Source organism: Nicotiana sylvestris, chromosome 11 (genome assembly GCF_000393655.2).
Source record: "Nicotiana sylvestris chromosome 11, ASM39365v2, whole genome shotgun sequence".
NCBI classification, from domain to species: domain Eukaryota; kingdom Viridiplantae; phylum Streptophyta; class Magnoliopsida; order Solanales; family Solanaceae; genus Nicotiana; species Nicotiana sylvestris.
In genome coordinates, this window is record NC_091067.1 from 114385385 (window position 1) to 114412966 (window position 27582).

The window sequence follows — 27582 nt, forward strand, 5'->3', positions numbered from 1 at the left end:
TATAGTCAATCGGAAACCGCCTCAACTATCTCGGGATAGGACACGACCCCAGACCCTCCCCGGACATTTGGATCGTTGTTGCCGAGAAAATTTCATTTTGGAATATATATGATATGTGTGGAGCAAATGTTTAATTAGAAGTTTTTTAGTTCACAAATGTGTCAGACTGGCCTTTTAATTAGTGAAAGAATTTTAATTTTAATTTTAATTAGTAAATGTTTAAGACTGGCATTGCAGATGGGGTGTTTTTACTAGTTTCCCAAAAAACGATTGTTTTAAGTGTCAAAGCGACGCTACTGCTGACAAAGTGTATTTTTATAGTTGACGTGTATCTTCCTTCACTTGATTACTTCATTTGTCTCAATTTTATATGCGACTCTTCTCATTTTGAGATGTTTTAAACTATTTGACACCATCTTATTTTTTTCAATAGAACTTTCACAGTTTTGATAAACTATTCTTTTAATAGATTTATTCTAAAACATTATCTTCACCTCAAGATTTAGATGGGATGAATAAGACCCCTTCACTCTTAATCGAAGATTTCAAATTTGAACTTATGTATGGAAAAATTCTAATAAGGAGCACATCCCTTCAATAGATGTTATGCCTCGAGAATCCAAATTAGTTGGGTCCACAAAGCGAGTATTGTATACCAGTAAGAAACCAAAAGAAATGAAACATTATCTTCATACAATACTCGTTGGATGTCTCTTTAGTAGGTAGAGCACGTGTACTTTATTATGGGTTAAATCAAATTCATTATTGCCAATCGGATTTCCACAACAAAGGTACCAGTTGCCATTTTATATCAGCAAAACTAAAGTTGTCCCTATTCTATGTATAGCTGTTTTTTTAGTGCCCACAATATGCGCATATTAAACACTTGCATTGCATTGTACCCTGAACAATAAAGGTGCAGAGTTAAAATCCACGCTCCATATCCGTTTGTCTCATGTGTCAAAGAATCACATCTTTGCGAATACTTGATGAGACAAAACTTATCAGAATAAAAGGACAAAAGAAAAAGTGATTCCATAACTAAAAGAATTACCATAGAAAAAATCAGTTCAAAATTTACCTAGAGTATCTGAATTAGCCTTCTTGGCATACTTTCAATAGTCCATTATTTGCAAGTAGTCTTTTTAACTTTGTTCCAGTATGTCAGTGAAAATGTAAAAAAAAAAATAAAAATTATTGAATATTGAAACGAGACGAACGTAAATGGAAGCGAAATGGACAGTGAAAATTCCTATAGCCCAATCAAACTAGCTTAAGATTGAGACTTAGTTCTTGTTGTGGTGCTTGTTTCAAGATTTTCTGAGACAACAAGCACTACATTAATTGACAATGAAACATTGGTTTTATGTTCCATTCTAAACAATGAATTAAACAATTAAGACAAGTAGCGCTCAGCTACATCCCACCAACCAAAGCATGAAAAATTAAGGCTGTCCTTTCCCACCTATTTGGTTTAACTTTCATTAAAATCTTCAAATTTCATGTGCCTTCACCACACTCTATACCCTTTGAGCATGGGTTACAGAGACCAATTCTTTAGTCTCAACAGACAGCCTGTTGCTTCTGCTAATCCATGGCCTGAATTAGCACATCAAAGCCTAGCGTCCGATGAAGCCTATCCAGTGTAGGATGACTCTGCTAAAAGGAGTATAAAGATTGATAATATCATCGTCAGATTTTCCCAGAAGCCCATTTTTTGTCTTCTTTGCACCTTCTACTCCTCTTTGAATTCTATCTGCCCACTTCATCTGCAATATTCGAAACCAAGGATTAGCATTATAAGCTACAAGTAGATACTTGGTGTACTTCAAGAGAAGCAAAAACCAGAAAACTGTTAGTAAAATGAGCTATCAAGAACTTATATGTACATGCAACTGATATTAGTGTTGATGATCCTAGAACACTTTGATGCTTAGCCACTTCTCATCCAAAGCACTAAAATTCACCACTTCATTTGTGTCCTCTGCACATTGGTTTGATCCTCCTTCCAAGACTTCCAAAGGGCAGACTGACCATTTTTTAAATTTTTTATCTAGATAAGCAAGGATGATTAACAAATTACTCCAATTTGCACATATTAATTCTAACACAAAAATATGCTAATTTGAAAGAAATTTTGCGTTACTGGAAGGAAAACAATGCATTCAAATGCATCAATTAATGGAATCAGAAGGGTGTTTAAGAAAAAGCACGACCACATCAAATGATTAGATACTCCCTTCCCTTTCAAATTTTATGTGGCGGTATTTGAGTGGACACGGAGTTTAAGTAAGAAAGAAAGACTTTTAGGACGTAAGGTGTTAAACGACATTTTTGTGGCTATAAAAGCATGTCATTAAGATAAAATGACAAGTTCAAATTTAAACTATTTTATAAAAATATAGAAAGCTCTTGTTCCAAAATTTTGGAATGAGACTAAATAGGAAACAATTCCACGTAAAATGGAACAGAGGGAGTATTTCATTTACAGCAAGGATGAACATGTGTGCTTAGGACAATGCTTTAGTTACTGCAAGGATATGCACAGATATCTTCCACTATAAAAGAACCCCAAGAAAAAGACTTAAATGATTAGACAAATCACGAAAGGTACACCACCCGAAAGGAAGGGAGAGAACCGCAGCATCATACTTAAAAACAATTCTTCCTTATAAAAGAAAAACAATTACCATTATCTCCAAGTCATCAGGCGACAAAGATGACATGGCCTCTTGAGGTTTCTCTGCATCCTCCTGTCTGAGCTTCATTCCAAATTGTTCACTCATGTTGGCCATCATTTCTGGACTCATTTTTTCTTATCATCGATGAGAACATCTGCCAATATCCAGGAATCGCCAAGATTTAAATATCAAAGACCCTAAGCAATTCCAGCATAAGAAACAAATATGGATTATAGGCATGTACAATGCACAAAAGGAAATCAACAACAACCCAGTGTAATCCCACAAGTGGGGTCTGGGAAGGGTAATATGTACGCAGACCTTACCTCTACCCCGAGGGGCAGAGAGGCTGTTTCCAGGAGACACTCGGCTCAAGAAGACAACAAGAGACACTATATTAGTACTATCAATAGACTCATAATAAAATAACATAAAATCCATAACATAACATAAATACCATAAAATAACAAAATAACAGCAATATAAGAGATATAGGAAATACGAGAAAGATGTAAGGTATACTAATAAACAGCAGATAAAGCCCATCATCAGTAGCTGATCAATAGCATCCTAAGACTAATTCCTAACTGGCTAGTCTCACTCTAGTGCGCTGTAAAAAAAAGAAACCACAATTTCCCCTAACCTACAACCTTAATGCTCGATCTCCATAATTCCCTGTTTAGGGCCATGTCCTCAGTAACCCTAAGTCGCGCCATATCCTGCCTACCTCTCCCCAATATTTCTTAGGTCTCCCTCTACCTCTCCTCGTACCCACCACCGCCAGTCGTTCACACCTTCTCACCGGTGCATCAGTGTTCCTCCTCTGAATGTGCCCGAACCATCTGAGTCTTGCTTCCCGCATCTTGTCCTCCATGGGGGCCACACCCACCTTCTCTCGAATATCTTCATTTCTAATCTTATCCTTCCTTGTATGCCCGCACATCCACCTCAACATCCTCATCTCTGCAACTTTCATCCTCTGGATGTGTGAGATCTTCACCGGCCAACACTCGGTCCCATACAACATAGCAGGCCTAACCACTGCCCTATAAAATTTACCTTTCAGTAACAGTGACACTTTCTTGTCACACAGGACTCCCGTTGCTAACCTCCATTTCATCCACCCCACCCCTATACGGTGTGTGACATCCTCGTCGATCTCTCCGGTCCCCTGAATAAACGACCCCAGGTACTTGAAACTACCCCTCTTAGGGATGACTTGAGAATCAAGCTTCACTTCCACTCCCGCTTCCGTCAGCTCTGCCCCAAATTTGCACTCAAGGTATTCCGTCTTCGTCCTGCTCAACCTGAAACCTTTGGACGCAAGGGCATGTCTCCAAACCTCTAACCTCTCGCTGACGCCGCGTCGTGTCTCGTCGATTAGGACTATGTCATCAGCAAATAGCATGCACCATGGCACCTCCCCTTGAATATGATACGTTATAACATTCATCACCAGGGCGAATAGGAAAGGGCTGAACGCAGACCCTTGGTGCAACCCCGTAATAACCGGAAAATAATCGGAATCGCCTCCTGCTGTCCTAACCCGAGTCTTAGCTCCATCATACATGTCATTAATCGCCCTAATGTAGGCAACCGAGACCCCTTTAGCCTCTAAGCATCTCCATAAGACCTCCCTAGGAATACTGAAGGAGAAGGATTAGAAAGCCAATCCCCATAGCTGGGTATCTGTTACCAAAGAAAGCGATTTACAACAGGTGAAAAGAGTAAGCTTACATCATTTAATCATGTAAGAAAGTATTTAAAAAAATGAGCAAGATTGACTAACTTAACCCAGATCCAGGAGCTATCAACTATACTGACATGATAATCTTATAGATCAAGAAAAATATCAACGCTTCTGAAAGAGCTTATAGTACCTTCAAGAAAATGAGCTTTAAATGCATCAAGGAAAAAAAAAAGGCCAGCCCGGTGCACTAGGCTCCCGCTATGCGCGGGTCTAGGGAAAGGCCGGACCACAATGGTATCAAGAAAAATTTATGGAAATAAAGAAGAAAATAAGTATTGCACATTAAAGGATCAGAGCTAATATATACCTGCCTCATGGCTGGATCATTCATTCGCTTTCTCATCTCTTCTTGCAAATCGGTATTTGAGATTGGAAAACTTGATTGAGGACCATTTATCGAACTCAAAGAGGCTTGTGAGGAAATACCGGCACTAATACTATCATCAACTTTGAAATTCTCTCGATGTCACTAGGTTTCGACTGCTTATTTGGCCCTTAATCCATTAGAACCTACAGCTGCCGCAGCTGATACTGGAGCTTTTTCTTTCAAAGAAGATGCGATTTCAAACGTCTTTTGCATTTCTTCAGGAGACATCTTACCCATAATATCTGTTGCCATTTTCAGCATGTCAGGTGTTACATTCGGAGGAACTGACCCAGGCCCAAAGTTATCTGAGGAGCCTTTGTTTAGAAAGGGATTTTCCCCTTGAAAGGAGGAAGCCGTTTGGATAATTTTTTGTAGTTCTTCAGGTGACATCTATTCTTGCCTATAACATTGGATGCAGCCTTTACCATTTCAGTACGTAATCCATCAGCTTTTCCACCACTGAATGCAGCTAGGATGTCTGGATCAGTGTGAGAGAGAAAATTCTGGAAGGACCTACATCCATGCAACAGAAGGAAAAGTCCGTCGTGATTATTGGAGCTAGGTTTAAAATTTTGACTGCTAATAGGATAAACACAATTAGAATCGAAGAGAAAGGGCACTAGTTATTACAGGACAGTGTTTCCATAAGCATGGGAAATTTATCGTAAGAAAATAACAAGCACCAAGAGAAGGAGTGATAATGTCAAGATTAGATAGTGGACAGGAGATTTAGCACAAATAAATTCTCTTTTGCAGTGTGAAAAAAAACAAGCAACATCTGGTATTGGACAACTACACTGTTCTCTGGTCTTCATAGCAATGTCAGCGGAATAAAACAAGCATGCAAATATGCAAGATGATGATGTGTATGCACAAAAAAGGAAAAAGGGATTTGCAACTTCAAGAAATACACACTATGCGATCAAGAGTCTAATCGCTTCAAGGTTTTGAAACTAAAAGCAGCTATAAATCCACTTTAAGCCTTAATTGAGCAGAATTATCCGGTACCTATGATGGTGGAAGTAATAAGTAGCTGGTGGAATAGTGGAATAGTGTCAAACTATCTCGGACACCACCGTAATTAAAAATTTAAAAAGCAGCTGGATATCTGGCGTACCAAATAACATATGTGCTCCTAAGATGTGATTTTTGCTGCATCATGGTCATGACTCATTAACCACTCATTCTTCAACTAAAATGACCAGGATCACTAGCAGATGATTTTCAAATAAAGAAGATGTAGCAGCAGTGAAGGACTAACTTTATGTTCAGGTACAAGTAAGAAAATGTGAAGAGAGAACACAGCAACTTCTCAGACTATGAAAAAGAGGAACCACACTCTAACATTGAGACAAACCTATGGATTCTGGATCATCTTTCAAAGCATCCAAAGATTCTGAACTTGAAGGCACACTAGGGATCTCAGATTGACTCTTGGGAGGGCTAATCACTCTTTGTCGTTGTGATACAGCATATTGTGCAACTCTGCTTTCTTTGCTTCCAGATGACAACTCTAACTCTGCTTCTTCCTCAGTTATTTCTTCAATAACCAATCCTGCTCAAAAAAGGAAATTCAAGTTCAATGAATATAAAATAATTTTCAGGAAGAAAAAAAGGATGCACACACAGAATGAAAATACTTCGCGGCCGCTATGGATCGGATAAGATATTTTTTTTATCTAGAGCTTCTTTTCTCGATTAATATAAGGATGGATAATTTCTTTTGAACCTTGCTCGCATAAAGTCTTATTTTTATTTCAATCCAACAACCAAGATGGATAGAAAGACATACAATCTGTCCTTTGATTCTCTGGCCGAACTGGAATTGCGGGGAGTGCTATAGCTCCTAACGAATATTAACGACTTAGCATTACCGGTTAAGGAGAAGGTCTTGAAGCTCGACTGACTAGAGAATAGGTCTTGATAAGGACAGTAAGCATTACAAACCATGGTCCTGGGGAACAAGAGTCAGAGTTCAACCTACTTGAAAGTGGTCTTTAGCCAATGAAATCGGGATAGGTTTGCCATTATAATTTCTTATAGTAAGGTAATATGATGGTATGGTTTCCGCGGCAATAAGAGTTGGGGCTAGCTCACAAGGTAGCTCAGTCCCGCGAGGGGATCCATCAACAATAAAATCGTTCAAGAGAGAAGATGGTGCTATTTCCTTAGCTAGCTTGGATTAAGAACAATAAATTGTCTCTAGAACCCTTGGTTGGTCTAGGCAAAGCTATAAAAGAAAATGTCTTTTCAGATAAGCTGTTGTCCTTATTCTGTTATACCTCTTTAGTCCTATCCCTACCAAAGAGGATCTCCCCTTAAAAGATGCGTAGCACTCTTGGGAGATGGGATTTATAACCAGAAGTGGGGAAGACAAGGTTTAGAATCTCGGTGTTAGGTGCAGCCCAGAGGAAGCTGCTTGATAATCTAGTCTCGGCCAAGCAGGAAATAAGTGCTTTGTCGGTTGAAGGTGCTCTTGTGCAGCTTCTTTAATGGGAAGCCCTAAGCTACTGCTCCCTCTTACCAGGGTTATCACTAGTGAAGCCTTACCTTCATTTAAATATTATAAAACCCTTCGCCCTACCTTAGATTCGTTGAACTTTCACTCGAGCTTGATCGTGGTACTCATCTATCGTGCTTAGAATAGAAGATATGAGACATCACTTTGGCGTCTGAGTTTCGATGGAAGGAGGAATCCCCATAACTGCAATAACCCTCTCTATCCGGAAAATAGAGATAGCTTCTTCCCTTAGCTAGGTACGGCTCTTTCGAGCAATCAATCAGCTAAAAGTGGAGCTCCTTTTAGGGGTAGACTACACGAGTCCTATGAAAAAGAGCGTATGACTATATAATAGCAAAGGCTTTATGGTCGATAAATCAACAAATCTTCCCCTATTTAAAAAGGGATTCATACAAGACTTTCTGTTTGTATCTAATCTAAAAAAGCCATATGTATAGGGTGATCAACTCATCATACAAGAGCCAACGTCCCGACTCCCGTTTCCGACAGGTGAAAGTATGGATACCAGAGGAGCTAACCGAGAAGGGAAGGAGGATTGGAAGTCTTGAAAGATAGAGCAATGTTCTTAGATGGATTGGACTTTTGGCAAGAGAGAATACTGATTGAGCACATGATTCTGATATCTATCTATATAGGATATGCTAAGCCTTTTCTTATTTATCAATCTAGGAAGCAGAGAGATATAATTATCTTATTAATAGGTTCCTTCGCTTGAGGGAAAGAGAAACGAACAGACCTTTCCTATAAATGTGAATCTGCCAAGTAAGGGGGTAAAGAGGTAGGTCTTTTTCTGTTTTCACGGGAACTTCTCCTGTTTAGTTAACCTATATTGGGCTGACTAAGCCCACTATCCTACCGGCCCCTTTTGTGTTGGGTTAAGGGCTTAGTTGCACCCAATTTCTTCGCTTGTAATCTAAGACTTTGCTTGGCATTGGGCTTCGATATAACTTGCTCTCCTAGTCTTGAATTAAACCTCTACTCTCCTAATTCAGTATATAGGTTTTGGTTTAGGTTCAATCTTAGTTGTTTAGCTTAGATCCATCAATCAATCTCTCATGAACCCCTAAGCTGAATCTATATGGAGCCGGCCAAAAATTCCTTGTAACCCTCTAAGAGAGTAAGGGTAGTGAGGCTTAGATTCCATAGAGTTCAACCTGCATTAAGCCTACATCCATTTTAGTATAAAATGATCTTTTATATAGCCAACTCATTGAGAGTTCTGTCACTTGGTCTGAACCCATTTCTTCTATTCCTATGATTGTTCGGTGATGGGTTTTCTCCTTTTAGGATTAGGTTTCTATCTTGTGTTGTGCTAAGCTCATTTCTCTTTTTAGGTCATACCTTTTGTACTTAAGATATTGCATACCCTGCAAGTCATTCATTGTCCACACGTCATATATCTTTCGTATAGAAAGATCTTAGAAAGCACCTAAGACTTGGACATTTGCAGGATACAGATAAACCAATCGTTCTAGGTTTAAAAACAAACGACTTTAACCAATTAATATTGCATATCAACATCGGGGTGGCTGTGAGGCTTCCTGTTTGAGTACAATACACAATTCGTTTACACAGTATGAGAAAGACAATTATAAAGAATAGGACTAAGCAACTTTTTTAGATTTCATTCTTTAATATAACATCAACATAACAATAATATTATAAAGCAATATCAGTATTTATCCCATCCATCCTCGAGAAAAACACATGCAATACACTAAAAGTTCACGTGCTTCATTATTTAAAAAAACATTCTGAAATGAATCCACATAAGAAAGTGGGTTGGTCTGCTCATGTACATATTTTCATTATTGCAATACAAGTAAGACCTCCACTATACTATTTATAGAGAGGATTCGCGCAGGATGGAATACGGCGCTTCGAACCATAGATTACAGCTGCTAGAATGAAACGAAGCTTTGGAACAAAGTTATGCTTCTTGCTAGGCCTTGATGGCAGAATTGGCATTTTGGGGGCAAGAAAGCGGCTCCCTTTTGCAGCAGAGCAGAAAGGTGAGGTTTCCCTCGCATAGCTCCATTCAGAACGAACACAAAAAAGAGAAAGAACATTATTTCGCGGATTCTTGCCAACACTGCTGGAAATTTTTCTGTAGGCATCCATCGGGTCCGAGATTATATACTGCTGTAGAAGCAGAATCGAAGAGGTTGGTTGAAAAGTAAGGATAGCGTGATTGGTTAGAAGGTAATGATAGCATGATTAACTAGTTTCCGATTTCTTGGATCATGGGTCAGAGCTAATTGGGTTTAGCCTGCTGAACATTATTTGGATGGGCTCAGATCCTTTGCATGATTTCATATACTTTTGACGGGCTTTGAATTTGGACAAATCTGGAGGGCCTACTTGCATGGACTTGGGCTTGCTTTGATGATGGGCAGGCCTTTTCTTCGCATAGGCCATTCCGATAGTACCGGGGCTAACGTGCTAGGTCGAACAGTCGCGGAAGCTTGCTTATTAGTATAAAACTAACGAAACCTCAAACCAAACAATATCAAGGCTACTCGGGCATACTTAGGTTTTCCTCCTAAGATAATAATTCGCTTTCGAGGGGCCCTTTTCGAGTTATATAAGGAAAGAGATTGTAGCTGGGTACAAATAGACCGGTGAAAGATGAGTAAGTAAGCACGCGGGTTGTATCGGTCAGCTTTGAGCTGTCGAGTGACGATTGCTCTATCTCTTAAGAAAGAATGTGGGGGCCTGTCTTATTGTGTCCTAATCCATAAGGAGTGATCCAGGATTAAGTCATGTGGCGATGCCCGTCAAAAGAAAGGGGGCCTTTCATACGAATTGAAGTACGAAGATAATTATGCAGCACACTAAAATCTAGTGGATGGGATTCCATATGCATGAAAAGCCGGAGTCGAAACATGTTATGAAACTAATACAACAATTATTTCTAATGATAAGAAAGAGTTAAACGCCTTCAAGGCCTATAAATAGAAGCTTCTTGAAGTCTAAATTTTCAAAGAGAGACGTAGAAGTCAAAAAGAAATACTTTCGGTAACACTTATTCCAACAACGCTAAAATGGATATTGTCGGAAGACTTGCAACAATTCAAGAATCATTTCAAGCTGTCGAAAACGAAAAAGAACAAATGCAGCAAACCTTGGCTACCTTTTGGAAGCACCTACCTCCCATCGATCCTGCACTTGTGGCTGCAGCGCATTCGGGACCGCATTAGCGTCTTGGAAGACAGGAAACGGGCCCTCTTTCAAGAACAGGAAGACCTAATTGTGGGTGTTGTCGTTCGTGGTCACCAGGGAGACTAGAATAGAAGAGTCCGTCGACTCCTTTTATTTAATTTTAGAAGGTTTAAGAAAGTGTCTGTAGACGCAAAGTAGTGTGTTTCTTATTTTTCTTTGTTTGGTGGAGATCTACTCCTACCTAAGTAGATTACTTTTTTTGGGTGTGTTTGCATGTACCATTAGTAGTATTCATTGCTTCCGTTGTTAACTTTGTAATGTTGTGTTTAGTTGTGTGGTCGGTCTATGCAGGGGCGGATTTAGGGGGGTGAACCCCCTTCGCCGAAAAATTACACTGTATATATAACGCAAAATCTGTTTTTTACCTCTATATAATAAGTTTTGAACCCCCTTAACACAATCCAAAAGTGTAGTTTAGTGGTCAAGGGGGTTCAAAATCTACATAAGGTCATGAGTTTAATTCCCACTAGCTACAAAAAAAAATTTTGAACCCCCTTCGTGGAGATTCTGCCTCCGCCACTGGGTCTATGTGTGTGCAAGCTTCCTATTTGATGTATTTCCATGTAACTGCTATTAGTGAATAAAAAGTGTTGGTCTGCTTTGTTAGATATTCTTATGTATACGTAATTAATAATCCCAGAGGGAATCCGGACCTTGAGTGAACCTCAAAGTCATGCCAGACTGGAGTTAATTCTTTCTATGGACAGCCAACAGCCTTCTTTTAAGACCTAATCTAAGCATTAGCCATTTAAAAAGATAGATTTAGGTTTCAGAGGTAGATTAAGAACTTCAACGAAGGTCACCGAACACGAAGAAGATACGAAAGATGTTAGACAACGCACCACTTAAACTACTTAGTGAGAGATTGTTTGCTATTGCTTATACCTCAACAGAGAAGTAAAGTTCTGCTTCACACGAGAGACCTTCTCAACTAGAGAAGGGAATGCGGAGAGGTGTGTGAACAGAAAGATTCATGATGTACAACAAAGCCGCTTTCAGATTTCGAAAGTAGTGAAACCTGACTATTGGATTAACCTTAACATCAGTTGATGCTAGTCTGAGAGAACCAGCAAGAGAGGGGGCCAACAATCTTCTCCATCAGGGTTGCCCCAGTAAAATATACCGGAGAGGGGGAACTCCTAACAAAAGACCATAAGACGGGGCTTTTCTCCTAAACATCTCCTTCTACACAAGAGGCTATTGCCCTCTAACCTTTGAAATTGAGTTGCTTCTCTCTTTTGTTCCTTATCTGGTTCCTGTCCGCGGCTTGGAAGCAAGCTACCCGCGCAATATAAAGGGAGAAGAGCAACAGGACTGAAGAAGCTGGTTCAAAGCTAAGGTATCAATCGGCTTTCTTTCCGTCTTCTTTTCTGCTAGGGGTAGATGCCTTAGATTAAGAAATGGTTGGTAGGCCCTTAATCCTCTCCTGGTCAATTGCTTGGGGTTTTGGACCATTCCGCTCTCTCTCTCAGCACAACATGGGATAGAAACCTAATTCTAAAATGAGAAAACCCATCATTGAACAATCATACGAATAGAAGAAATGGGCTCAAATCAAAGGACAGAACTCTCTATGAGTTGGGCTACATAAAAGATCATTTTCTACTAAAATGGATGCAGGTTTAACTAAAGCCCAATGCAGGTTGAACTCTATAGAATCTAAGTTGATGTCATTGATGTAAAAAAGACATTTAGAATAGATCAAGCTAAATGTTGAATCATAAGTATGAAGGATAGCACTTCCTTTTCTCTTTATAGGTCTACCACTTTCACTACTTATGCCTTATAGCGGAAAAAAATAAGCTTCTTCCGGGAGCGGAACATGGAAACCAAAAAGTTTTGACTTACCGCCACACCTTGTTTTTCCTTTATAATTATTACGTTCTGCCCTTACATTGTAAAAGTCAAGGTTAAGCTATAGAACTAGACATGTAAGAGAAAGAGAGGGGAGAGAAAAACTTTACTTCTTTGCTGAGGCATAAGCAATAGCAAACAATCTCTTAACTAAGTAGTTTAAGTAGTCTGTTGTCTAATATCTTTCGTATCTTGTTCGTGTTTGGTGACCTTCGCTTTTGTTTTTGATCTACTTCCGAAATCTAAATCCATCGTTTTAAATGGCTAATGCCTAAATTAGGTCTAAAAAAAGGTTGTCCATAGAAAGAATTAACTCCAGGCTGACATGGCTTTGAGGTTCGCTCAAGATCCGGATTCCCTCTGGGATTATTAATGGCGTATACATAAGGAACATTTAACAAAGCAGGCCAACATTTTTTATTTATTAATAACCGTTACATGGGAATACATCAAAGAGGAAGCTTACACACACAGAGACCAGCCACATAACTAAGCACAACATTACAAAGTTAACAATGAAAGTATTTAGACTACTAGTGACACATGACACCCAAAAAAAAAAGCAATCTACTTAGGATAGGAGTAGATCTCCACCAAACAAAGAAAAAGGAGAAACACATTACTTTGCATCTGCAGACACTTATTTAAACCTTCTAAAACTAAAAAGAATCTACGAACTCTTCTATCTAGTCTCTTTGGCGACCACAGATGACAACACCCACAATTAGGTCTTCCTGTTCTTGGAGGAGGGCTCGTTTCCTGTCTTCCAGGACGCTAATACGATCCCAGATCTGCTGCATGGCTGCAGCCACAAGTGCAGGATCGATGGGAGGCAGGTGCTCTCAAAAGGCCGCCAGGGTTTGCTGCCTTAGTTCTTTTATGTTTTCGATGGCTTGAATTGATTCTTGAATTGTTGCAAGTCTTCCAACAATATCCATTTCAGTGTTGTTGGGATAAGTGTTACTAAAAGTATTTCTTTTTGACTTCTACGTCTCTCTTTGAAAATATAGACTTCAAGAAGCTTCTATTTTTAGGCCTTAGAGGCGCTTAACTCTGTCTTATTAGTAGAAATAATTGTTGTCTTAGTTTCATAACATGTTTCAACCCCGGCTTTTCATGAATATGGAACGCCTTCTACTAGATTTTAGTATGCTAAATAATTATCTTCATACCCTAATCCGTACGAAAGGCCCCATTTCTTTTGGCATGTATAGCCACGTGGCTTAATCCCGGATCACTACTTAAGGAATATGACACAATAATATACCGCACATCAGATAAGAGAGTGCCCCTTTTATTATAAGACATGTCCCCCGTGTCCTTTCTTAAGAGATGGAGCAATCGTTACTCGATAGCTCAAAGCTAACCGGTACAACCCGCGTGCTTGCCTACTCGTCTTTCACTAGCCTATTTGTACCTAACTACAATCTCTTCCCTTATAAAAGGAAAAAGGGCCCCTCGGCTAATCATCACTCGATAGCTCGAAAGGAGATCAGTATGAAACTATGTGATCTGTACTTGTTTACGTATTGCCCCTTAGGCCTAGGGCTTCGTCGTACCCTGCTTACTCTTTCACTTTCCCTGGCCTCTACTTGTCTTTTTTTTTATTGGCTTATTTATATAATGGTATCAACATTTGAGACGACTCTCCCTAAACAATTCTCAGTACTTTGTCATTGCTTAGGAGAAAACCGAACCACTATCTCTTGATTGATCTGTTTTTTTATATCTTTACAGGTCGCTCTGTAAATTTACTAGCAATACACCAATACAACACTAGGACTAACTATAGAACTAGTGCAATGAGTCAGAGGTCTGGTGAATTCAATAATAGACGCCTGTTGGCATTCCAACCTTCCGATCTAAAAGAGAATCCATTATTTCTTGGTCGTGAATATTTGAACTGGTTGTTCACTGTTCATGATTCTTGTTTAGACAATTCAGACCATCCATACATATTCGTTTAATCTAAGATTGAAATTCTTCCTTTTTTTATTGCTAAAATATTGTTCCATGGAGGTAAGGTCCAAAATATGGAAGAAAGAAGTGTTTCCACGACTCTCCAATCAATTCTGTTCCACTTAATCCCTCTTTCTGGCAACATGTCTTTCCGGATAAGGAATATAAATCTTTCTCCTGTTACATGAATCAAGTTTTCATTTTATCCGGGAAAGCCCCTTTCCGGCTGATGCTTTCAGTCCACTAACAGCGGTATATAGTAATTCAGTATAAGCCAGTACAGGAAGTGCACGCGAAATAGACAACTAAGTTTTTTCGTCTTCCCTTTTTTTTACTTTACCCAATGTTTTGGATAGCGTACGGCGACAAATAGCGACGAGGGCCTGCTTCACTGAGGCGAGTGGCAAAGCGCTCGCCTTTTTTATGTGAAGCGACAATTATACGAAAAAATATATATTATGTAAAACTAAAAACTCAATAGCAATAATATGTTGATAAATATATCAATTCAAAAATTAAAAACTCAATAGATAGTGTTGCTCGATCAAAAATAGAGCAAAAACAGAGTTGAATGCTACTCTCTGTTGAGTGTTGCTCGATCAAAAATAGAACAACAAAAGAAAAGAAGAAAAAGGAAGCAAGAAGAAAGAAGACCGAAGAATGAAAAAGAAGAAAAAAGAAAAAAAATGGCAGAAGAAGAACAAAGGAGAAGAAGAGAAGCGTACCTGGTTGGGTCGACTTGGATGAAGAAGAAAATGGCAGAAGAGATGAAGAAGAAAGAAGAATCGATGTGGCTGGGTCGACTTGGAGAAAGAAATCCCTGGTCTGCCCGGCTGCTTGAAGCTTAAAGAAGAAAGAAATCCCTGAAAGCCCTAATCGCAGGTCTTTTTCTTTTAATCCCTATGCTTTTTCTTTTATTTTTAAAAAAGCAACGCTACAGTCGCCTCTCGCTACACATGCAAAGGCGAGCACTATTTTGAAAACGTAATGCAATAGAGGAAAAAGACGCTAGATGCTCGCATCGCTACGCCTCACGCTATTAGCGCTGAGGCGATCGCTATTTACAACCCTGACTTTACCTTAGTGGAAGTTCATTTTTAAAGTTATTAGGTAATTAGTGAAGAGGTTTATAAAAGTGACAAGCTTGGTGGAAAACTCTTATCTTAGGAGGAAAAGCTAAGTATGCCCAAGTAGTCTTGATATTGGTTGGATTGAGGTTTCTTTAGTTTTATACTAATAAGTAAGCTTCGGTGACCTGTTAGCCCCAGAACTATAGGAAGGCCTATGCGAAGAGAAAGCCTTCCCATCATCAAAGCAAGCCTAAGTTCATGCAAGATGGTCCTCCAGATCTGTCCAAATTCAAAGCCCGTCAAAAGAATATGAAATCATGCAAAGGATTTCTGCCTAGGTCCATGCAAGACGGCCCTCCAAATCTGTCCAAATTCAAAACCCGTCAAAAGAATATGAAATCATGCAAAAGATTTGAGCCCATCCAAATGATGTTCAGCGGGCTAAATCCAAGTAGCTTTGGCCATGATCCAAGAGACTCGAAACTAGTTAATAATGCTATTTTTACCTTCTAACCAATCGACAAATCACATTATCCTTACCTTTCAACCAACCCCTTCGATTTAGTTTCCAAAGCAATATATAATCTCGGACCTGACGGATGCTTATAAAAAAATCTGTTTTCCAGTAGTGATGGCAAGAATCCACGAAATAATATTCTTTCTCCTTTTTGTGTTCTTTCTAAATGGAGCTACGCGAGGGGAAGCCCAGCCTTCTACTCTGCCGCAAAAGGGAGCCGATTTCTTCCCCCCAAAATGCTAGCTCCGCCTTCAGGGCAGCTTCGTTTCATTCCAGCAACAGTAGTCTATGGTTCGAAGCGTCGTGTTCCATACGACACGAATCCTCTCCATAACTAGTATAGTGGAGGTCTTACTTGTATTGCAATAATGAAAATACGTACGAACACAAACAATGAGTAGGCTAGCCCACTTTTGCGGGCTCATTTCAGATTTTTTTTTTTTTCTGAATAAAGAAGCGCGTGAATTTTTAGTGTAAGGCAGTTATTTTTCTCAATGGACGGAATAGATAAATGCCTATATTGCTTTATAATGCTATTGTTATATTAAAGAATGAAATCTAAAAAAGATGCTTAGTCCCATTCTTTATAATCGTCTTTCTCATACTGTGTAAACGAACTTCAAGTCTAAATTGAGTAATGTACTCAATAAGAAGCGTCACAACCACCTCCGATTTCGATCTGCAGTATTAGTATGAGAAAGTCGTTTGATTTTTAACGTAGAGCGATTGGTTTACGTGTATCATTCAAATGTCCAACACTAAGGTGTTTTCTAAGATCATCCTATATGAAAGATGTATGACATGTGTGGATAATAAATTGCAGGGTATGCAATATCTTAAGTACAAAAGGTAAGACCTAAAAAAAGAAATGAGCTTAACACAAAACGGGATAGAAACCTAATCCTAAAAGGAGAAAACCCATCACTGAACAATCAAAAAAATAGAAGAAATGGATTCAGACGAAGTGACAAAATTCTCTATGAGTTGGGCTACATAAAAGATCATTTTCTACTAAAATGGATGTAGGCTTAACAAAAGCCCAATGCAGGTTGCACTCTATGTCGGAAACTGGAGTCGGGACATTAGCTATTGTATGATGAGTTGATCATCCTATACATACGGCTTTCTTACTCTTTAAGCTTTAGGCATTAGATCAGATACAAACAAAAAGTCTTGTATGAGTCCCTTATTTAATAGGGGAAGATCTGTTGACTTATCGACCAGAAAGCCTTTGCTATTACATAGTCATCCGCTCTTTTACATAGGACTCATGCAGTCTACCCCCAAAAGGAGCTCCACGCAGATTGATTACTCTAAAGAGTCGTACCTAGCTAAGCGAAGAAGCTATCTCTATTTTCCGGACAGAGAGGGCCATTGCAGTTAGGGAGATTCCTCCTACCACCGAAACCCAGACGCCAAAGTGATAGTATCGTATCTTCTATTCCAAGTGTGATAGACGAGTACCCCACCCAAGCTCGAGTGAAAGTTCAACGAATCCAAGATAGGGCGAAAAGTTTTATAATATAATTGAAGGTAAGGCTTCACTAGTGATATCCACGGTAAGAGAGAGCGGTAGCTCAGGACTTCCCACTAAAGAAGCTGCAAGAGAGCACTTACAACCAACAAAGCACTTATATCATGCTTGGCGAGACTAGATTATCAAGCAACTTCCTCTAGGCTGCACCTGACACCGAAATTCTAAACCTTGTCTTCCCTGCTTTGGGTATGAATCCCATCTCTCAAGAGCACTACGCATCTTTTAAGGGGAGATTCTTTTAGGTAGGGATGGGACTAAAGAGCTATAACAGACGAGGGGCAACAGCTTATCCGAAAAGAGCTGTTCTTTTATCACTTTGCCTAGACCAACCAAGGGTTCTACAGACAATTCATTCTTCCTAGTCCAAGCTAGCTAAGGAAATAGCACCATCTTTTCTCTTGAATGACTTTATTGTTGATGCATCCCCTCGGGGGACTAAGCTACCTTGTAAGCTAATCCCAACTCTTAATGCCGCAGAAACCATACCATCTTATTACCTTACTATAAGAAATTATATCGGCATGTTTGTCCCGATTTCATTGGCTAAAGACCGCTTTCAAGTAGGTTGAACTCTGACTCTTGTTCCCCAGGACCAGAGTATGTAGTGCTTACTATCATTACCAAGATCTACTCTCTAATCAGCTGAGCTTCAAGACCTTATCCTTAACCGGTAATGCCAAGTCGTTAATCTTCGTTTGGAGCTATAGCTCCCCCTGCAATTCGAACTTGGCTAGAGAATCAAAGGACTGATGGTATGTCTTTCTATCCATCCTGATTGATCGATTGAAATAGAAATAAGACTTTATGCTAGCAAGGATCAAAACAAATTATCTGTCCTTCTATTAATCGGAAAAAAGACAAGCTAAAGCTTCACTATGGAAAGGGTCTGAATTCCATCCGCAAAAATGCTTTAGTAAAAAAGAGCAATGGAAATAGGGAGAGGAAATCTAAATCCTATATCTGGTCTAGCATGCACAATGGCCCATGAACATTGGGAGAAGAAAGCCTTTTTGTAGCAGATCTCAAAAACGATGATGGTTGATGGGCTTTGGATAAAATATCTTATCCAATTCCTCCCGGCTGATAGGAAGAAATTTAGGTTGCACAGACATAACGAAAATACCTCTTGAAGCACGTTGTGCACCTTCTTTCACCAATCTTTCTTTGGCATCCCTGTACCAGTAAAAACCCATTCTTTTACATAATGCATATGTTTGTTTTATGAAGAAAAAAATTAATAAAAAGAAATAACGCATATCTAGATGTTAAGTATATTTCACAGATACGGGAAAGAGGAGAGGAAAACACGCCGTTAATTTAAAGCTGCAATTAACAATACCTTAAAACATCCGCAATAGTTTCATCATCAGGTGAAACTTCATGTGCTTTACTTAAGTCGGACATTGCATCCTGTTTAAGTTTTGCCAAATAAAGATAAACATTTCGCAGATATCTCCAGGATTGTAAAGGACGCCATTAGAAGGAAGAAATGAATCACAAGAAATCTTATAACGGTCAGTGAATGCTCACTTCTAACTGTCCAAGTTCTTTATAAGCTTGACCCCTACAGTAAAGGGCTTTGACATTCTTCTCATCATACACCAAAACCTGCACCAGCCATATATCACTTTAACCACCATGTTACTCATATCTTTTATGTGCAATAAGTATCCTATTCATCAGCCATCAAGACAAGTTGACATTTGAAAGTTATAACAGAGCCTGGAATTTTGGAACAGAGTAGAAAAGTTTATGGTTTCTTTTAAAAAAGGGAAATTTTGAGGACTTTAAGTTATTATTTTATTTTTTTAAGAATGAATAAAAAGGAAAATTTGTATTAAAAAGGAGACAAAGGTGAACTCACTGCAACCTTTCCAATTTTACAATATGTTTTAAGTATCTTTTTTAAAATGTTATAAAGTGGACATTCAGTTTAAGATGGGAGTCCAAGACAGTAAATATTATTTTGGGATTGAGGAAAATGGACATTCACATTGGAATAGAATTAATAACCAAATGGGTGAATCGAACTCTCTCAAACTCCGCCATCCAAAGGTGAGAAGACTGCACATGAGCATCCCCCCCCCCAAACCCCCCAACCCCAAAATAAAAAGGAAGGGGAAAAAAGAGAGTAGAGGAGGAACCAATAGAAAATCAGCAGGCATGTAAAGAGAAAGACACTTGAAGACAAAGTAGAGTACGACACCACTGTACAAAATTAACTGAAAATGACATCAATCATAATACATTTAATCTTATAATGAGCAAAATGTATAGCATTATGTTTCATTTCATACCTCAGTACCTTCTTTTATGCACTCATCGTACTGGGTTTATGCACTCATCGTACTGCCCAGTTTTTAAGTAACATGACATAATATTCAGGGAACAAGCCAATAGAAGACTTATGCCTTTCACAGCAGGAATGCCTGACAGATTTTTCTTTGCCTGGTAATCAAAAGAAAAGAAATATAGAGAACTGACAGAAGCGTGATGTGTGTAGAACTGTAGATACAAACAAATGCTGAAGGCAAAGGTTAGACTTACAACCGAATACTTTTGAAGGGCATCCTTAAATCTTCCCTGGCTGTGAAGTTCATTTCCCTGCCATTAAACACCGGAATACTTAATACACTAGATTAGGACATAAACCAAAGCTTCCGTCAAGTACTATATAGTCATTATTTCAGCATAAATGCTGTTAATGTACTAAAATCAAAGTTTAAAGGCATAAAAGCCAATTTTTTTGGACTATTTCTCGATTGTAATATCACGTACAAGAGTAAGTCCTCAGTCACTGGATCTAATTGTGCACATACATCAGAATTATTGCTTAGTTAAGTTTACGTTAAAAGTTGTAAACCAAAATATACCTGTAGTTTACAACTTAAAAGTGTTCATGTAACACACAGGAGAGAGAATTTCAATTAAAGATGGCAAGTAGTAGAAAAGCTGGCCGATAAACTGTGAATATCATATGTTGCAGGAAGTACAATGCACTTAAAGAAACATTTAGCATTTTAGATAGTTTAAGCTGGTTTCATATGAAACTTATATTGATATGAAATTTAAATCCAGCTCTCATGCTCTTAGAAAGTTAATTCTCTAATTAGTTTTTGCAAATAAGCTCATTAAGTAATTGGTCTTCTTTAATGGTAATCTTTTGTATTCAGTCTATTGTTTAAGGAACTAAGCTTTGCAAAAACTGCAACTTCCTAATATAGAGAAGTGGTATTAAAATAGAAGTCATTTTTTAAAAGAGAAAAGATGCAATTAACAAATCTGGACCAGAACAACTCAGATATAGCTTTAACAAGCATAACCCCATATCTGTGCTGCAGGCAATTTACCTGCTTTTTCAGCAACTGAGCTCCACTTAATTCATAAGAAACCTGTGCATCCATACGGGCACGCATTGCTGCTATTTCTTCAGGTGATGCATTAGCCATCTTCTCACCAATCTCAGTCATCTCCGTTGGGTGGGTATTCTTCAACCTTCAAGTCCTCTGGTTTCATGTTTTTCATGCCTTCCGAAGCCATTCTAATTAACATGATGAGACATCATCTGCATGATTGGGATTATTAATCACAGACTACTGTCAAATAAAGTCGAAATCACAATCTAGCCCACCTTGGAGAGCAAAAACAATAAAAAGAAACAGAAAAGAATCTAACTATTTAGAGATGATCTGAGCAAACATGCCACACAAAGTTAACTGCACTCAACTTAGTTTATTCCGAGTAACATGCAATTATGCTACCTGCCAAAAGCAATTTGAAGGTTATAGTTCAGTAGCCACCCATTAGATTTGAACTCCCAAAACCACGGATTAGATATACCATAATATTCTAGAAAGTGGAATTAATTAAGTACTTTGTTTTACAGGCGACTCTTAACCGTAGACGTTTAATTTGCTCCATAGATAAGTTGAGAAGCACAAACATTACCAACTGAAACCACAAATAACAACCAGCTTGCAGTAAAAACCGTCTTTACCTCATACAGTGACTCAAATCTTCAATTTGGCCCAAGTAGCGGGAAAAAAAATTCTAAAACACAAATGATCAGAACATATCCTACTCCATCTGAATAACCACAAGTAAATGGTGCATACAATTACATTCAAATTGAATGACACCCTTTATGAGAACAAACTCAAATCACACTTTTTAGAGCTTTAGTAAAAGGGTACTCAACAATAGGGACCTGCTGCAGAATTCACCAACTCAAACAAAAAAACAAAAACAAAAAAAAAAGGTTCTTCAGATCCTAATGATCAAACTTATTTTTCTTTTTAAAGAAAAAACCTTTACTACCTAAATAACTAAAATTAGATCATGCAAAGCAATTACCATAAAATCCAACTATGCCCTTCACACAGAACAATCACAAAGATGAGAAATTTGAGACTTTAAGAAAAACAGGATACAGGAACAGGGACAAGCTGCTAAATTCATTAATTCAAATCTTCAGTTGTCCCAAAAGTTTTTTAAAAAAAAAAAAAAAAAACACCAAGACCCTTATGGTTAAAATTTACAAGAAGGCCCATTATATCTTAAAACTCAAAACTTTATCATCCAACAATTACATCCAAATTCAACTATGCTTTATATGAACAATCACAATTCACAAAGTTAAAATAAAGATTGAGAATTTCAGAAAATGAGTATATTAATATAGGGGACCTGTTGCTGAATCCGAGCAAACTCAGCTGGAGACATTCGATTCATCTATTCTTGAGCCATTCTGATCAATTCAGGATCCATCATGCCGTTGAACATTCTCAAAACCCAAAACCCCAAAATTTGAATTTTTATTAAAGTCCCAGTTCAAAATGGTTGAAAATTTGATGGTTAACCACAGACAAAATATGCGGAATTTGATTAAAAGGTTTTTTTATGTGATTCCAAGAATAGTAAGAATCTGTACAAAAAGTTATTAATATTAGATATATTTATAGGTAAAAGTAATACTCACTATAGTAATATTGATCTATGGTACAGGAGGAAAATTGGTCTTAATTGTAATAATCGAATTCGGTGCTTCATTAATTTCGCATTATCTTTTGGAATGGGTTGCATGAGTCATAGCTCGTATTTCACACATAATTAGGGGAAGAGCCCTAATCTACTTTAGTACAAGCATCAGAAATTTATGTAAAAATAGCACGGTATAGCCAGTTTTCGACTAGTCATTCAAAAATAGTCAGCGTTTATGAAGTCAATAAAAAATAGTCATTATTTTGCCGCAACAGAGACCGGTCCAGCATGATATACTGGAGTTCGGTGCACCTATGTATGAACTCCAGCATATTATGCTGGACCGGTATACTTTGCTGACTCCAGTATAATATACTGGAGTATCGGTGCTCCAAACTCCAGTATATTATATTGGACAATTATACTTGCTGGAACTCCAGTATATTATGTTGGAGTTCTAGTGTACGTATGCTGGAACTCCAGTATAATATGCTGGAGTTCAAACTGGAGTTCAAACTTATCCTGGAACTCCAGTATAATATGCTGGAGTTCAAATTCAAGCATACTTATGCTGGAACTCCAGTATAATATACTGGCGTATTTTCCGGGTTTTGAACAATATTTTCGTTCAAATTTATCTTTATATGAAAAATGGCTAAATTTCGATTACTTTTGAAACTGAACTATTTTTGAACGACCAATTGTAAATCTGGCTATTTTTGAATTTCTCCCTAAATTTATGCCACATCATACTTGAGTGAGGCTCTCCGTGGACCCCAGCCTTCGTCATCATTCTTGACCTACTCTCACTTTCCAATTCATTTTCTCATTTTATTTATTCTTCTCCACTCCTCAGTACACATAATTGATTATTTGCAACCATATCACGACTGTGAGGTAAATAGAACTAATCCATGAAAATTAAATTAATGTTATGAATAGTTTGTACATTGGATGCTACTTTGGATGCTATATTGGATGCTCATGTTGTGAATAATTTAAAGATTAAATTTTCTATTTTATGTTCATCATCTTTACTTTTTATGCCTATAAAAGGTCATGCAATTGCAATGGAAAGATACACACAATTGAAGAAGAAAGTCTCTTCCTTCTCTCTATCTATATTTCTTGTTCATATTTTACTAAATTGCTTTTATTTCATAACACGTTATCAGCACGAATTGCTCACAAAAATATGAACATGAAGCGGACAAGCCTCTATTTATTTTTGTTCTGTCACCGCTGGATTCTTCAAGGCAATCCGGTTTCATTCCCAGAAAAAAATACGAAGCTAACACACCTTATGGTGAGTTATGGTGATTAATACAGTAAGTAAAGAGTTATAAAATGGTTGAGCCATTAACTAAGGTTTGTATCTCTAACACTGAGGCTTCTTTTGTCAATGACGTTGTCGATGTCATTTGTCATAATATGATTTCTTTTCTTCAAATTTATGTTTTTGTGGACTTTCACTTCTACTGGGTCAAATAGATGACCAAATATAATCTTTCAATAGGTTATAAGTATTATCTTACAATACTAGTTATGTATCATGTCAAATCACATAACTAAATTGTTACTGAAGTTGCATGATAAAGACCTTAGTGTAATAAGTGTATTCATATTAACCAGTATCATTGCTAGATGCATTTAGTACATTTTAAGTCATGCTAATTGACTTGTATAATTTTATGACGTATAACATACTAACTGGATATACCGGCGATTTAGACATATTTTGGTACTATCTAATTAACGAATTTTGTCAAGTTACTATGATAGCTTTATATCATATTTGTGCACCACTTAATTCGTTTTATTTGTCCCATCGCACTATAAGGGTAAGTCATCGGGTTCAAGTCCTGATGCACTATGGTGATAAGAGTTGGATTTGAATACAAACTTATTATGGCCTAGCATGCTTTTATATGGGTAAGGCATTGTGTTTTAGTCCCAAATGCGCCATATTGATGATATAATGATGACTAAAGAAAAATAGTAACATATTTTTCATGAAAAAAAAAAGCATGAAGCATGTCCCACTTGATTTGCACCATTCTTGAAGTGAATGTGGTAGGAGCGCATAATAAATCTAAATGAAGACAAGTGGTTGACCAATGAACATGGGCATGTCAAAGACAATAATAATAATCATCATATGATAATTGTAAAAATGAGAACAATAAGGGTTCTCAAATATTCCTACAAAATATGAAGGTGATGTTTGTCATCCATGTGGTATGAAAATAATAAGCATCCCCATATGATTATAGTCCACTTGAAGAGAATGTGACTTGTGATATGCATTGTAAATGAAAACTCATTCTTAAAAGTGAATGTGAAAATATATATGTGATTCAAATTATGCATAAGAATGTGCTTATGCAAGATTGGATAAATACCACAACTTACCTTTAAGGGAGGTTTTGAGAGAGATAAAGATATTGAATATTACAATGTGGTTACATAAATATGTCATTGGTCGCGTACATGTGGTACGTCAAAGATATTTTGCCATGCCTTATAAAAGGTTATTAAAGGCAAAAGTAAAGCAAGAAATGAGTCTTGTCTATAATGTTTTTGACCATGACAATTATTATGATAAAATAATTTTCTTTGTGGAGGAAAAATTCACCACTTGGATGGTGTTATAAAAGATCTTGTAGTGCAAAATTATTGAGAGCTCCAGAAGAGCGAATTTGTTACTATCGAATAAATAAAATTATTCATGACATTGATATTGTAAAGTCTAAAAAGAAACTTTTTGAGTTTCAAATGTATAAGTCAAAGTGGTTGTCATATGAGACAATAAATAAAAGGAAGATTGAACATCTTCTCTATAATCATACCGGGTAAATATGAAAGGTTATCCGATTTTATTTCTATTTGTACTACACAAATATAAGCATGATGCTTGAATCATATGACACAAGTAAACTAGAGATTTACTAAAACAAATATTAGTTGGCATAACCGGTTGACCATCCCGGTTCAATTATGATGCGAAAAAAATTAATTGAGAATTACATTGACATATATTGAAGAATAGAAGATTCTTCAAGAATTCTCGTGTGTTTCTTTTTCTCATGATATACCAGTTAAGGTTGGGATTGTATCCCTTGATTTCTGGAACAAATAAAAGGTGATAAATATATGGGCCCAGTCACCTGCCATGTGGACCATTTACTATTATATGATTTTAATAGATGCATCTATTCTATGGTCACATGTGCATTTATTATCAACTTGCAGTTTGGTTTTTGCAAGATTGCTTGCTCAAATTATTAGAGTACAGTTCCAGAATATAAATTATGATGATTTATCTTAATAATAATGCTTTAAATCCAAGTTGGTTTAGCAGAAATTATATGCCTCCAATTATAGCTAAATCATTGGTTATGAGAACAAAACTCTCAAAAATGAAATTTTATGAGATGTATTATTAATATACAACAACAGTTGTACGCATCTAGCCAAGTTATGAAAATTTCTCCATATCACAATCGGTTTAGGGTCAGGTACCAAATAATTTTTATATATAAATATGGATGTGCTATATGATTTAATTATTCCACCACAATGCACAAAGATGTATTCCCAAAGAAGGTTGGGAAATGTGTTGGTGATCCCAACATTAGGGGGAAAAATGGGCAGCTGAGGAAGTGATACATGAAATGAATTATTATGAATACATATAGATCCTCGTATAAGAAAATCTGAACTTGAAGTTCAAGTTCAAGTGATAATTCTTTTACAAATTATTGCGAGACGTATTTGCTGACCCAAAGCTAAATGTCATATTTCAGCTGCTAATGCTCCAAATAGATTAAAGTCCACGAGGGACAGAGTCTATGTCACGCATGAAGAGTAACAGACCAATCGGTTCTAAAGATAAAACTCCTCGAAGAAGGAGAGGGGCAAATATTTAAAATGGTCATAATAAGGAGGCAAGTGCACTAGAAGAGCACCGCGACATAACACTTCATAAGACCTCATGGGAGAGGCTCAGGTACCTGAAAATAATGAGATAAAGAAACCTCAATAAGTTATGTCTTTATTAGGTAATAATGGAACCGACATAAAGTGATCGTCGACGATATTGTTAATATAATATAGCGGTCAATATTATTAATATTGACGAGGATCTTGAGCTCAAATCTGTCATGAAATTTGGACAGATAAATGATTGGCCAATACAAAATAAAATATACGCAATCAAGATTGATTTCACCTGAAAAATGTGAAGTTGGACGGATAGTCCCAACACCTGAAAGTATAAAGTTAGTGGAGGTATCAATGTGTTCTTGTGCGAAAAAGGTCAAGTCAATAAACATAAAGACGACTTGTGGCACAAGAAGATTTGTAAATATTCTGGCATTGATTATATAGAGACATGTTCTCATGTGGTGGATGCAGTCATTTCAGGTTTTAATCTGGCAATACATAAAAAAAAAACTTGATATGCGTATAATGGAAATCATTGAAGGTTTTAAATTGTTCTGAAACATATTATGGTTTCCAAGAAATTTATTAAATAAAGCTTTAATAATCCTTATACGGATTGAAACAATAAGGGCGCATGTGGTATAATCGCCCGAAAAAATACTTTGAAAGAAGGATACAAGAATAATTCAATTTGTCCTTGTAAAAGGATCCAGATTTGAATTTGTTATAATCGCGGTGTATGTTGATAATTCAAATATCATTAGAACTCCCGGGGAGATTCATAAAGCAGTAGACTGTTTAAAGAAAGAATTTAAAATGAAAGATCTTAGAAAAACAAAATTTCATCTTGGTCTACAAATTGAGTATATGAAAGATGAATTTTTTGTCCATCAATCAACATACACTGAAAATATTTTAAAGCGATTCTATATGGATAAAGTACATCCATTGAGTACCCCGATGGTTGTGTGATCACTTGATATAAATAAAGATCCATTCCGACTTCATGAAAATAATGAAGAACTTCTTGATCCTGAAGTACCATATCTTAGTGCAATTGATGCACTAATGTATCTTGCTAACACTACAAGGCGTGACATAATTTTTTCAGTTAATGTCTTAGCAAGATATAGCTTTGCTCCTACAAGGATACATTGGAATGAAATCAAACACATATTG

At 37.3% G+C, this 27582-nt stretch overlaps 2 protein-coding genes across 4 annotated transcripts; both read right to left on the reverse strand.

Moving 5' to 3' along the window:
- Window positions 1–1225: 1225 nt before the first annotated feature.
- LOC104216556 (outer envelope protein 61-like) lies at window positions 1226–22583 on the reverse strand. 3 transcript variants are annotated; one of them, XM_070162877.1, is made up of 12 exons: window positions 22165–22583; window positions 20829–21043; window positions 20026–20082; window positions 19776–19926; window positions 19009–19086; window positions 18818–18888; window positions 18602–18651; window positions 6156–6353; window positions 4739–5311; window positions 2691–2835; window positions 1890–2053; window positions 1226–1769 (listed from the first exon to the last, which is right to left on the reverse strand). In XM_070162877.1, exons 6-9 carry the CDS (start codon window positions 18880–18882, stop codon window positions 5268–5270), a joined length of 357 nt encoding a protein of 118 aa, XP_070018978.1. In that variant the 5' UTR covers window positions 18883–18888; window positions 19009–19086; window positions 19776–19926; window positions 20026–20082; window positions 20829–21043; window positions 22165–22583; the 3' UTR covers window positions 1226–1769; window positions 1890–2053; window positions 2691–2835; window positions 4739–5267. The 3 variants fall into 3 exon arrangements, with proteins under 3 accessions (XP_070018978.1, XP_070018979.1, XP_070018977.1); XM_070162878.1 differs by lacking the exon at window positions 1890–2053 and having other exon boundaries at window positions 20029–20082; XM_070162876.1 differs by lacking the exon at window positions 1890–2053.
- LOC138868141 (outer envelope protein 61-like) lies at window positions 18994–20948 on the reverse strand. The gene is made up of 5 exons (XM_070161753.1): window positions 20829–20948; window positions 20026–20082; window positions 19807–19926; window positions 19623–19700; window positions 18994–19086 (listed from the first exon to the last, which is right to left on the reverse strand). The coding sequence occupies exons 1-5, from the start codon at window positions 20946–20948 to the stop codon at window positions 18994–18996; spliced, it is 468 nt and encodes a 155-aa protein (XP_070017854.1).
- Window positions 22584–27582: the final 4999 nt, after the last annotated feature.